At 38.4% G+C, this 13,164-nt stretch overlaps 1 protein-coding gene across 2 annotated transcripts in view; it reads right to left on the bottom strand.

Moving 5' to 3' along the window:
* The window catches only part of LOC124116041 (nitric oxide synthase, inducible-like), a 51,941-nt gene that overhangs the window by 23,232 nt on the left and 15,545 nt on the right, over positions 1-13,164 (bottom strand). For both annotated transcript variants that reach the window (XM_046477250.2, XM_048386418.1), the window contains exons 7-13: positions 12,920-13,059; positions 12,050-12,224; positions 10,638-10,739; positions 9,708-9,902; positions 8,614-8,687; positions 8,225-8,357; positions 7,415-7,519 (exon numbers count right to left, since the gene is read on the bottom strand). In XM_046477250.2, the coding sequence (XP_046333206.2) occupies positions 7,415-7,519; positions 8,225-8,357; positions 8,614-8,687; positions 9,708-9,902; positions 10,638-10,739; positions 12,050-12,224; positions 12,920-13,059 (924 nt within the window). The remainder of the gene's footprint in view (positions 1-7,414; positions 7,520-8,224; positions 8,358-8,613; positions 8,688-9,707; positions 9,903-10,637; positions 10,740-12,049; positions 12,225-12,919; positions 13,060-13,164) is intronic.

Genomic DNA, 13,164 nt, shown 5'->3' with positions numbered 1-13,164 from the left:
GGCAAGTTGCATTATTGATTGAACTATGCCCTGATATGTTAGGAAATCCGTTATTATTCCATATCTATCAATACAAGATTCATAAGAATATATTTCACCCGTTCCATCAAAACCATCACCAACAAATGTAACTCCCTTACAATACCAAGTCGGATAAAAGATGGACTTTCCTCCTATCTGAATGTTGTTATTAAACCACAAAGCCTGGTTTACAATGTCAATACTACCACTAACATTACTCTTTAATAAATAATTGCTCCAGGCTTGTAATACATCTTTCCAAAAGTAGTTGTCTACATCAGGAATAATTTTATCAGTGACATATTTAGCATCTGCCATCCATAATCTGTTAATGTTTGGGATAGAATTCAATGAAAGTAATACCCATTTTGAGTTACAACAAAGTAATTTTTTCACCCAGGACAGTTTTTGTGAATCTATCATATCTTTAATAATAAGTACTTTGATCCCCCCAAACTGATATGGCTGTGATATTACATTTATTTTAACCTTGTCTGGCTTTCCTTGCCACACAAAACAAAAACAATTTTTTGAAAGTTGTCTATTACTTCATCATTGGGGCTAGGTATAGATGTAAACAAGTGATTTAGTTTTGATAACAACAGTGATTTTAAAACTGCATTTCAACTTATTGGGGTCAATAATCTTGCTTTCCTTACGTTCATTTCCCTTTCAATTTTTTCCAAATTTATCTGTATAGTTTTAGTCAATAATTTCTTCCAAATCAATAGAAAAATTAATTCCCAATAATTTAAACGTCATAGAAGTCCAGTCAAGATTCCACTCTTTACAGAGTTTATATCGTGATCTCTTTTTTGAACCAATCCATATCAGTTTGGTTTTGTCAGTGTTAACTTTTAATCCTGTAAACCTAGCAAAAAAATCTAGTGTATTTAACACATTGTAGAGGCCTTTTTCAGATCCATCTTACATCAAAGTCGTATCATCTGCAAATTGTTCAAGTAAATGTTCAATACTGCCAGTCTTTATTCCCTTAATATTTTTGTTTTTTCTTATCATTATTGCAAGTATCTCTGCACATATAATAAATATATATGGCGACAATGGATCCCCCTGACGACAACCTCTTGTTATCTTAAAACAGGGGCTAGCAAAACCATTGACTTATACACTTGATTCAATTTCGCTGAAAAGTATTGATATCCATTTTACTATACTTGGACCAAAGTTGAAAAATTTAAATGTATTCAAAATATAATGTCTATCAACAGAGTCAAAAGCTTTTTCAAAGTCAATCAGCATTAGTAATCCAGGTATCTGATATGATTCAGTATATTCCATCAAGTCATATATAAATCTTGTAACTTCCCCAATATATCTTCTCGGAACAAAACCTTTCTGATCTTCACTAATAATTATACTTAAAACTTCTTTAATTCTATTTGCGATTACTGCTGACGCTAGTTTATACGAGGTATTCAAGAGAGAGATTGGGCGCCAATTTTTTAGGTAAAGTTTCGACTTATTTTCCTTAGGAATACATGTTATTAATCCCTGTTTTTGTGTTACTGATAGAGATTCGTTTCTATATACATGATTAACAGACTTAAGCCAAAATTGTCCAATATCATTCCAAAAAAACTTTAAAAATTCTGTTGTGAAACTATCCGGGCCAGGACTTTTCTCATTTTTCATTCCTTTCAGTGCTTTCAGAGCTTCTTCATAAGTGATCTCCCCCTCTATTTGTAGGGAAATAGATTCTGGTAATTTTGGCACATTATATCCCTCAAATAATTTATCTAAATCTATCTGTGTACAATCTTCACTTGTGTATAATTCTTTATAAAATCTTTTGGTTTCGCCTATAATTTCTTTCTGAGTTTTTATTATACTTCCATCTGTAAACTGCAATTCACAAATTGATTTAATTAAAAAATTCTTCTGTTCAAGGTGTTCCTCAATTTCATTTTTAATTTCCTCTATTTTCTTTAATATATTTTTCTTTTCTATTTCCACTTCTGTACTATCTAAATCCTTTTCAAAATTGAGTAAATCCTTTTCAAGCTTTTTTTCCCTTGCCCCTGTAATCATTTTTTTAGTTGAAGAATAATATATTGTTTCACCCCTTATAGCTAAAAGTATTATTTCCCATAGCAACTGATCGTTTGACACATAATTTCTATTATCATCATTATTTTTGTCCTCATACTAATTTAATGTATCTTTAATTCTTTTTTTAATTTTCTCAAAACATTCTTTATCACATAACAGAGAATTTTTGAATTTCTAGAAGCCTTTTCCTCTTTCAGTTTCGAGTATATCTAATGAGAGACAAACCAGAGAATGATCAGAGTCCAGCTCTGGGTGGATGTCACATTCACTGACCGAGTCGACAATATTGTGGGATACAAGAATTTTATTTATCTAGCTTGCTTAATAGGGTTAGGCTGTCGCCAGGTGAAACGCCTGTCAAACGGATTTGAATCTCGCCAAACATCTTTCAAATCAAAAGTTTCCATAATACCTAATACCTCATTCCTTCCTTTGGGATTGTTTAAATGCTTATAATTAAACGTATCCATATTCATATTCATCGCCAAATTCCAGTCTCCACACAAAATAAGTTTATTTCCATCTAGTTCTGTAATAACATCTCTTAGTTTTGCATAACATTCAGGCTTATCTTGATTCGGGCCATATATATCAACAATAGTATAAACAATGTCTTGTATCCTAATATTTAGTTCAAAAACATTTCCTTCTGCATCATCTTTGATTACTTTTAAAATTAAAAATTATCATTAAATAAGATAGCTGTGCCTCTTGCTTTACTTTTATAAGGACTAAAGTAACATTCTCTGTATCCCCATTGCTGCTTTATTAATTGTTCCTGCTCTGCGGTAAAGTGTACTCCTTGCAGACAATATATTTGTGCTTTACGCTTTCGCAAGAACCTAAATACCTTTTTCCTCTTTAATGTATTATTTAGGCCTCTACAATTAAAAGATATAACTTTAACTTTTTCCTTCATAGTCATATATTTGGATGTTTCTAATGCATTTCCCTAAGGGAGAGATAAAAGTGAAAAGGTACACATTGTATTCATAAAATTCAAATTTGACATCAAGAAAATGTACAATATAAACATGAAAATGACTTAACCGATTTTCCATCATATAGCGTTTCTCACACTCAAACAAAACCCATACATTTTCATAAATATTTAAAGGTACCCACATGCCTCATGGAACCAAATTGAAAAGGCATAGCATTAACCTCAAAGGATGTAGTCTCCTTTCTCCCCTAAAGTTAATAATGTAAACCTTCAAAGACTTGTTCAAAATCCTAGCTAAATTCGATACCAAGTCAATTTGAAAGTTTGTCTAAACAATTATCCAAGTCAAATTTGGAAGTATAAATATTGGTAGACAGGTACCTTTCCCCATCATAAAATAAATCTACACGACCAGGTAAATTCTCTATATAAGTCACGTATGTTTGCAGTGTCGTGATAAACAGATATCTTGATCTAATTCCATCAAATCTACTTGGTGACTGGATATCTCTAACACTCATTAGTGCAAAATTGCCCGGGACCAATATAACACTGTAGCTGGCTCCATAACCTTACTAACCATACATGTATATAATGTTTAGATCTATCATAATGTCTTTGTTGAGAGTTGCACTCATCAAATAAAAGAAAAGTTGAAACCAGACAGTAAAAAGGTACACATGCTAGTGATGATTAATCACGTGCGTCTATTTATAGTAAGATACTTTCTACTCCACACCAGAGACCATATATTATATGGTCTCTGTCCACACCAAGTCAAACACCGCTATTTATCATGTTCCAACGTGCCCCAATTGTCCGTGGATAAATAAGGATTTCATTCGCTTCTTCGAAACTATCACTATATCCTTGCCGAGGACTTAATTCTATGGAACTATATTAGAAATGATGTTCATACACCTTACGATAGTTCACATGAATGAATTAAAGCGTAAATAAAAAGTCACGTGTTCATCACGTGATGTTCTATATTTGGGTGGTCCACGTGGGTAGGTCTACAAATTTTAGCAGTGCTTTTAGCAGAAGAACTCGTTCAGGTTTTAAAATCGTAAAATAATGCGATCAAATGTTATTCTTGCTAAAATAAAAAGTAATAAATCCTAGTTAATAGTCCAACAATACATTAATTATCACTGTAAATTCAATATCTGGGAGGGCGAAATCAAATTCTAACAAAAGAAGCATTTGAGACGATATTTATATGTAAAAAAATCCTTTATATCTAACATCTAAGGAAGAATAAAAAGTAATAAACCACTTGCCAGTAGGAATTCCTGTATAATCCTTATTCCATGAAATTCCATGAAAAATACAAATCACAACTACCTGTTATTTTACACACCAGCCACCTCACACTTTTGGCAGATAACATGAGGTCGCTATGCGTCCAGAAAATAAAACTGGAAAATAACAGGTCCTTTTCCAATGAAGAAAATGTGGACATACAGTCCTTGAACGCTCAGTCTATCTTAAGCAAACACGTATTGTCCAAACCGTTACTAGTGTTAACACATGTGTAAACACACCCATGGTTCTGAATGGCCCTGTAAAACTAGTCAATGCACCGTATCATCTGGTCCAATGCTGATCCACTCTGCACTTGAATTTCTTCTGTACTGTAGTGTCAATACTATCCCCCGTTCCAGGGTCCGGGTCTGGTAGCGATGGGGCTGTCTGATTTCATACGCCCTATTGGCAAGGCCGCGTTTCTGTTTTTTTAACACAACTGGCAGGTCTGTGCGAATGGAGACCTTCTTTCTGCTTAATAAAGCTGACATCTTAAAACTTGCCTCACGCACCATTTGTCTATCAGCTATCAAAACAAACTTCATAACAATCGGTTTGGGCCTGTCAGCTGATTGCGATGTATTAGCCATACGGGGTAACCTGTGTATCGCGGCAAAATGCATGGTCTGTGCACCGGGTTTCTCCCATAACAGGGCTTGATCTTCAATCGCCAGCAGTGGTTTATTCGCAGTGGTTTATTTTTAATCACCCAATCTGATTGGCTGTCATCGCATTTTGATGGGCTGGATAAAAATAATTGACGGAACTATTTTCGGATCGGGGATTCTCAGAAAGTTGGTGACCGAGAGAAAATTTGTCGGGGGTGGTGGGGGAGGAAGAAGTGTGATATGTGGAAATATATCAGAGAATTTCGGCTTCCCAATGTACGAGATCCAGTTGCAGAATGGGAAGACGGTAACCCAAGCGAGACACCGCTTCGATATTACGGGACCAGGTGAGCCACTCCGGTACATTCTTTACTGGGCGTTTTCAAGACTAATAAAACAGCTAATGAAACAGTTAATTAATTCATGTAAAAATACTGATGAAATAGTGAAACAAACCATATTGTTTTTTGTATTTAAAAAAAAATAACCATCAACCACATAAGAAATGTCACGTTATAACGAAGTGTTGATCTGGAGCCGATCGATCAAAAACATATTTCAAAGTTATATTAAAATAATCGAGACTTAAATTCAATATTTTAGGAAAATAAACACTCAAATAATTTGGATCTAAAGCAATACTCAAATTTACTGCAGGAAACGATCAACTTTGTCGGACCGAACATCTCACGACCAAGATGTTTTCCAACCACAGCAGTTGTTTCCCCTTTCAACAGGTGGAGTTTATCCAGATTAATATTATTAATTTATTTAAACATACATCTCAGGACAATTAAGAAACTCATTTTTTTAACCCCCTCAAAAACCCCATTACCATGTTTAAACTTGAATGTATTAAGTCATACCAAGATCTCTGTAAACTCAATAAGGTAATTTCTGTATTTATATTTTTCTTAACTATTTTGATTTCTTATAGGGAGCAGACAAAATGATGAAGATAAAGGGTGGGCACCAATCAACCTTGTTAGGTATTTTTTTCAAAAACAATATTCTTTTCTTTTTCAATAATGATTTACATTTATGCATCTTAAAATATATTTGGTATTTTAGATAGGATGAAATAATCTCAAAATTAATTTCATATTATTATTCTTTAGGTAGAAACTCAATATAACAGTTAATTATTTTCAGAATTAACAGACAATACAGAGGATTAAAGACATGTAGAATTATGTTTGTCTCAAGTATATTCTTTAAACCAAAGATTTAATATATACCATGTTTACTGAATAAACACTTCTTTAATAATGCAATTGTTATATTACCATAACAGATAAAGAGCCCCAATATGCATAGCTAGCTTAATTTTAATGATAATTATTTAACATTTCTTGGGATGATAAACTGGACATATGACAAAATAAGAAATGTATTTTTTATGTATTATTCTCCCATTACAAGGTTTACAGTGGTTTATTTTTTTCACATAATCTAATTTGCTGCCTGAGAGTGGATAGCTGTGTCGCTATTTTAATCAGAGACCTTAAATTATTCTCATGTGTAATGTGTAAATTTTCAGAACATGGTAAGTAAAGAAAAACTCAAATTTATGGGTGATGAAGAAATGACCAACAAGTGGTGGTCTTATAACATATTACCATACACCTCATTTCTTAACATCAGCAATGACTAATGTTAATTTTAATACTTTTCACCAAAATATATATTTATTATGAGTCTTGTTTTCATGAAGATAAAGAGAATAAAAAATAAAAAAATAAAGTATTGTGCTTGTCAAATTCACATTGTTTCTTGTCATTCACAAATATGGGGAAATTAGATAACTCATTTAGTAACATTTTTGGTATTATGATGTTAAATATTATGTTCAAAAGAAGAATTGTCTACTAATAAGTTTATTTGTTTTATATAAGAAAAACACATATGTTCAGGAACAAAAAAGAAAAGAAATAAAGATGACATGAAATTATCATTTTACATATTAAATTATTCACTGTAAAATTTGTTTTAAAGAGGAAAATTCGTTCAAAAATATTACAATCCATTGATGGATTTGAAAACATTTACCTAGCAATAATCAGCTGATCAGTTGCCTGAGTTAGTATAGAATCTTGCCTGATCAATCCTGCTGACAGTTCCTTTGGCCCTTGTTTTTCATTAACAATATTTTATAATATTTAAGACAATATTTAATTTCCTCTGAATTGGGTTTATAACAATTGTTATGAGAGAAATAGAGGATTAACCATTGTGTTCGGTTGTTACCGAAAAAATCTACACACGAGTGATTAATCTGTCACGATTAGAACGAGGATTATTTCTTGTAGATGGGCCCATTTTCACTTAGATTTCAGCAGATTTGTTAGGAGCGATGTCAAACACGTCCTGTTACATTCGCAGCGCCACCGGAAGTCTTCCTTTTCCGTTTCCTTTTGTCTTTCATTTCAAGATAAAGGTTTTTTAAATCAACAATACTCACCTCGCCATTCTCCGGGCCGTCGCCGTTGCCGAAGGTGCTGGTGACGACGAGGATGAGGTCCTGCTGCTGCAGCTCGGTCAGGTCAATGTCCTCCATGCACACGACCTGTGGGGGAACGACGGAGACGACGGTTTTGTTTGCAAAATTAAGGGACGTTCGTAGTCAGGCACTCATCGTCCTGTCAGTTGGTCACAAAGTTTGACCACGCGAGAGACCCCCTGAATGACCCACCATTTAGATTAATAATTCTTCACAACATATTTTTCAGGACATCTTGCATGTCCGTCGAAACTGTACGCTGGGCATTTCAGACCACAGTCTAGCGCCCTAACACTAAATCTTTCCCCGTTGTTAAACGTACGTTTCCAAGAATGTCTGACTCAAGCGCCTGGCGTCCTGACACCATAATCTTACCCTGGTAGTAAAGGCAGGCTTGAATTTCTGACACAACCGCCTGTCGCCCTGACACCATAATTTTACCCTGGTAGTAAAGTCACGCTTGAATGTCTGACACAACCGTCTGTCGCCCTGACACCATAATTTTACCCTGGTAGTAAAGGCAGGCTTGAATGTCTGACACAACCGTCTGTCGCCCTGACACCATAATTTTACCCTGGTAGTAAAGGCAGGCTTGAATGTCTGACACAACCGTCTGTCGCCCTGACACCATAATTTTACCCTGGTAGTAAAGGCAGGCTTGAATGTCTGACACAACCGCCTAGCGCCCTGACACCATAATTTTACCCTGGTAGTTAACGCACGCTTGAATGTCTGACACAACCGTCTGTCGCCCTGACACAATAATCTTACCCTGGTAGTAAACGCACGCTTGAATGTCTGACACAACCGCCTAGCGAATCGTTCTGATCTGCCGGTCTCTGTGGCGAACACGATGACACAGTTAATGTGGCTGGCCACTGCCTTGGCCTGAGACTGGGTCAGTCTGTGGACAGATTGGACAGACTTAATTATTACTGGTGACCACACATAGTGCTATAACAGAAACAAATAAAACTTTTTACAAGTGCTTCAGAAATTGCACTCAATGGCAACGTGGGACTTTAAATTTTGTAATTGTGACGTAATGTGTTTATGATGACATAGGTTAAACGACCTGCCTTTTGCTAGCATTTGGTTACCGGAGTACTCTGGTGACACCATGTCATGTTTAACATGTCTGAAGACTACGACACACCCACCTTTTGAGTCGCGCCTCCATGTACCTTTGTTGTAGGTCCTTGTTCTTCCAGACATGGGCTGTCCAAGCGTCCTCCTGGATACAAACTTTGATGGTCACTGGACACGGGTATATTGGACACACACGCACGCACGCACGCACGCACACACGCACGCACGCACGCACGCACACAGAGCCACAGACACACACACACTATCACACACACAAAGACACACAGACACATACACTAACACACGCACGCACGCACATACAGAGAGATGCACACACACACACTGCGAATAATCGAGTCTGGACCAGACATTCCAGTGATTGACATCATGAGCATCGAACTACACAACTGGGATACGATGACATGCATGAACCAAGTCAGCGAGCCTGACCACCCGTTCCCGTTAGTCGCCTCTTACGACAAACATTTTTGCTTAAGACCTATTCTAACCCGGAACTTGACGGGTACACACACAAGTTTTGATCAATTTGCGAAATTTATAGCACATTAACATTGATACAGACAAACGTTGTAACATATGTATTTGACGAATTAAATAAATTTAAATACTATCAATTATACGTTGCGAAAATGTTAACATTGTGAATGATTTCCTCATATGCCTCTACAGATAATATATACTGTATCTAGTATAACATATGCGCTAAGTGTACTGACATGCACACCAACCCTCTTCGTTTTTCATTTCGACAGGTTGCGGTTGTGTAGCCTAGTGGTTAAAACATTCGCTCATCACGCCGAATGTTCTGGTTCGATTCCCCACATGAGTACAATGTGTGAAGCCAATCTCTGGTGTCCCCCGCCATGATGTTGCTGGAATATTACTAAAAGCGGCGTAAAGCCATATTCACTCACTCATATGGACAGTACAATAAAATCATAAAGATTTCGGAAATACATATCTCCGAAAAGAGACGAACGGAAATGGTGGGGAAACTCAAAGACTCACAGACTCTAACATATACCCGACAGATATGGCGCGGACAAACCAAGGAAACACAATGAATGTCGGATTCGAACCCACGCAGCTGACACTCGCAACTTACAGTAAGAGGTATGCATTTGACTGTAACACGAATCACTACCTGGTACTCATAAGAAGGCTTGAGCTTGTAGACCGTCATCTCCTGGTGAAACACCTCCGTCTGACTCCCGCTCATCGGGGGAACGACCCACACCCAGTCAGCGGGACACCCTCCACGCTGGCGCTGCTCGTTATGGAGATGCTGGATGAAGGACTCGGACGCGGTGTGGTGGTCAACAATCGTCGCACCAACCGACTGTGGCGAAATATTGGCGACATCATCAACGACGTAATAGCAACAATCTAGACATGTACGTTTGTATAAAGGCGTCAGGTATTTGAGTTAGGATTAACCACGCCTTGCATATTTTTGTTATTTCAAGGCGTATAATATAAGCTTGATGTTGACGGGAAGGCTTAAATTACTCGTGCCGTAGCCGTTTATCACTTAAGCCACGGGGAAGCGGATTTTTGCGTATCCTGGTATGAGTAATATTTCTCATTTGACTGTATCGTTACTGATGTTAAATCTGTACATGTGCACGTGGTTATTGTCAGTGGAATTCTATTACTCAGAGGGAGGATGCGGATGTATATCTAATATACTACACGCCCAATAGTTACTGATAGACGCATTCACCCCAAAACCAGTGCGTTCAATCTCGAGTTTATACAATAATCTAATAATCTTAGGTATGGAACATCATCAGTGTGTTTGGAATTAATTTCAACTGACGAGTCAGGGTAAATAGAAATAATTACATATAAATCATGATTGAACAATACTTAATAGAAATGATCTATTGCACATTCATGTACTTTTAGTGGTACAGTAAAATGTGAATGTTGAAATCCTGCGATCATGCTCATCCAATTAATTAATTATTATGCAGAATAACTAATTATATGCAGATGAGAAGCATTGTATTGCCATTGTCGGTTGTTAACGATATTACCATCAAGGGTTTTGAGCTCTTAACATCACACGTACTTGGAAGCTGTGCAGTACCGCAATGTTGACCTCCACTAGGGCTCGGTCACGCCACAGTGAGGAGGTATTCTCAGTGTTTAGACCCATCTTAATCGCAACTTTCTGAAAAATAATAGGCGAAATGTAAAAGTATATAACATGTGACACATTCACCCCGCATTTATTTTAGATAATTATGCAACGAGCACAAGGCATAAAGACATTACTCTGTCATTGTTAATTTCATTTGCTTCTACCAACTTACAAGACTGACGTTGTATCTAACGGGGTTATAGACGTCACTGTGGAACATCACCCACCTGAATGATGTCGTATTTAGCAGCGTCACATATATCCCCGTGGTACATCACCTACCCGAATGACGTCGTATTTAGCACCGTCACAGACGACCCCGTGATACATCACCTACCTGAATGACGTCGTATTTGGCACCGTCACAGACGACCCCGTGGAACATCACCTACCTGAATGATGTCGTATTTAGCAGCGTCACATATATCCCCGTGGTACATCACCTACCTGAATGACGTCGTATTTAGCAGCGTCACATATATCCCCGTGGTACATCACCTACCTGAATGACGTCGTATTTAGCAGCGTCACATATATCCCCGTGGTACATCACCTACCTGAATGGCGTCGTATTTACTACCGTCACAGACGACCCCGTGGAACATCACCCACCTGAATGACGTCGTATTTAGCAGCGTGACAAACGACCCCGTTGAACATCACCCACCTGAATGACGTCGTATTTAGCAGCGTCACAGACGACCCCGTGGAACATCACCCACCTGAATGACGTCGTATTTAGCAGCGTCACATATATCCCCGTGGAACATCACCCACCTGAATGACGTCGTATTTACCAGCGTCACAGACGACCCCGTGGAACATCACCTACCCGAATGACGTCGTATTTAGCACCGTCACAGACAACCCCGTGGTACATCAACTACCTGAATGACGTTGTATCTAGCAACGTTAAAGGCATCCCCGTGTTACATCGCCTACCCGAGTGTCGTAACAAATCGCGTCACAGAAACACATACTTGAGCGAAGATACACATCACTCGGGCAAATTGTATCTTTCGGCGTCACGCGTTCCCCTGCTTCATCAACTACCTGAGTGACGGTGTGTCAAGCGGTACACTTACCTCAGTCATATTGTATCTTGCAGCGTCACACGTTCCCCTGCTTCATCAACTACCTGAGTGACGGTGTGTCAAGCGGTACACTTACCTCAGTCATATTGTATCTTGCGGCGTCACACGTTCCCCTGCTTCATCAACTACCTGAGTGACAGTGTGTCAAGCGGTACACTTACCTCAGTCATATTGTATCTTGCGGCGTCACACGTTCCCCTGCTTCATCAATTATCTAAGTGACGGTGTGTCAAGCGGTACACTTACCTCAGTCATATTGTATCTTGCGGCATCGCAGAAATTTCTGGCCCCGACCTCAGTCCCCAGGTACCAGCCGTTGAAAGGGACAGCGGGAAACTCCAGCCCGCCACAGTCGAGCACCATCTTGGACACACCCGGAAATACGAACCACTTCAAGCCCAACTCCTCAAACCACGCGTATCTAGAAAGTGGAAGAGTCCATATGTAGTATAGTTCTTATTGTAAAAAAAGCCTTTCTTTCAATTTACAAAAAGAGTTATCATGTATATAACGTGTCATCGCCATCACTGGATGATCCAAGTGAACGAAATAACACCAATAGCAAACCAAAGCAGTGATTTATCCCGAATTACTCAAAGCAAAGATATAGTTTATATTTTCTGACTCAGGGAGTCATGCTTCTGGTCTCTATATCAGTGAGTGAGTAAGTGAGTTGAGTTTAACGCCGCTTTTAACTGTATTCCAGTTACATCACGGCGTGTCAGCTTGACATGTGAGGAAAACCCCTAGTGATGCAGGTTTTAGACATTTGCCACTTCGGTGAAACCCAAGAGCACGGGTATTGTGCTGACAAACCTAGAAACATAATCGGGGCGAACCGGGATTCGAACCCACAATCATAGGTTTCTGGCGCGCCCAAGGGACGCAACTCTGCACAGCGAATTGCGGCGCCTTAGACGACTGGACAACCAGTGCACGCTCCCCCCGGACACATTTTATGGATAACAACTTCTTTAATACTGTAAAAAGCGCCGTTTCGGTATAGATTCCTGCTTGACAACGGTATAAATATCTATACCGAAACGTCGCTTTTTACAGAAGTAAAGAAGTTGTTATTCATAGGTTGTGTCTGCTATGAGAAAGTGTTGTACAAACTTGGGGTGTTTCATCTCCACCTCCAGGACAAGCTTCTCGGGAATGTCAAACACCTCTGGGTCTCCGCCTGCGGCTGACAGAACGAGTGGGAGGACATCAAACACCCCGCCTTTTCCACGCCAACCCAGCGCCTCGCATATCTGATCATAGGTAAAAGAAGGAGAGACATTGTTAAAGGTGGGCCTTTGATATTCTGGAGGTGAGGTGTGGTGAAACGGGATTTAACGTCGCGTTCAAGATTATTG

The sequence above is a fragment of the Haliotis rufescens genome, unplaced genomic scaffold, assembly GCF_023055435.1.
Source record: "Haliotis rufescens isolate VD_foot unplaced genomic scaffold, xgHalRufe1.0.p SCAF_6, whole genome shotgun sequence".
NCBI classification, from domain to species: domain Eukaryota; kingdom Metazoa; phylum Mollusca; class Gastropoda; order Lepetellida; family Haliotidae; genus Haliotis; species Haliotis rufescens.
This window is presented reverse-complemented; position numbering and strand designations above follow the sequence as displayed.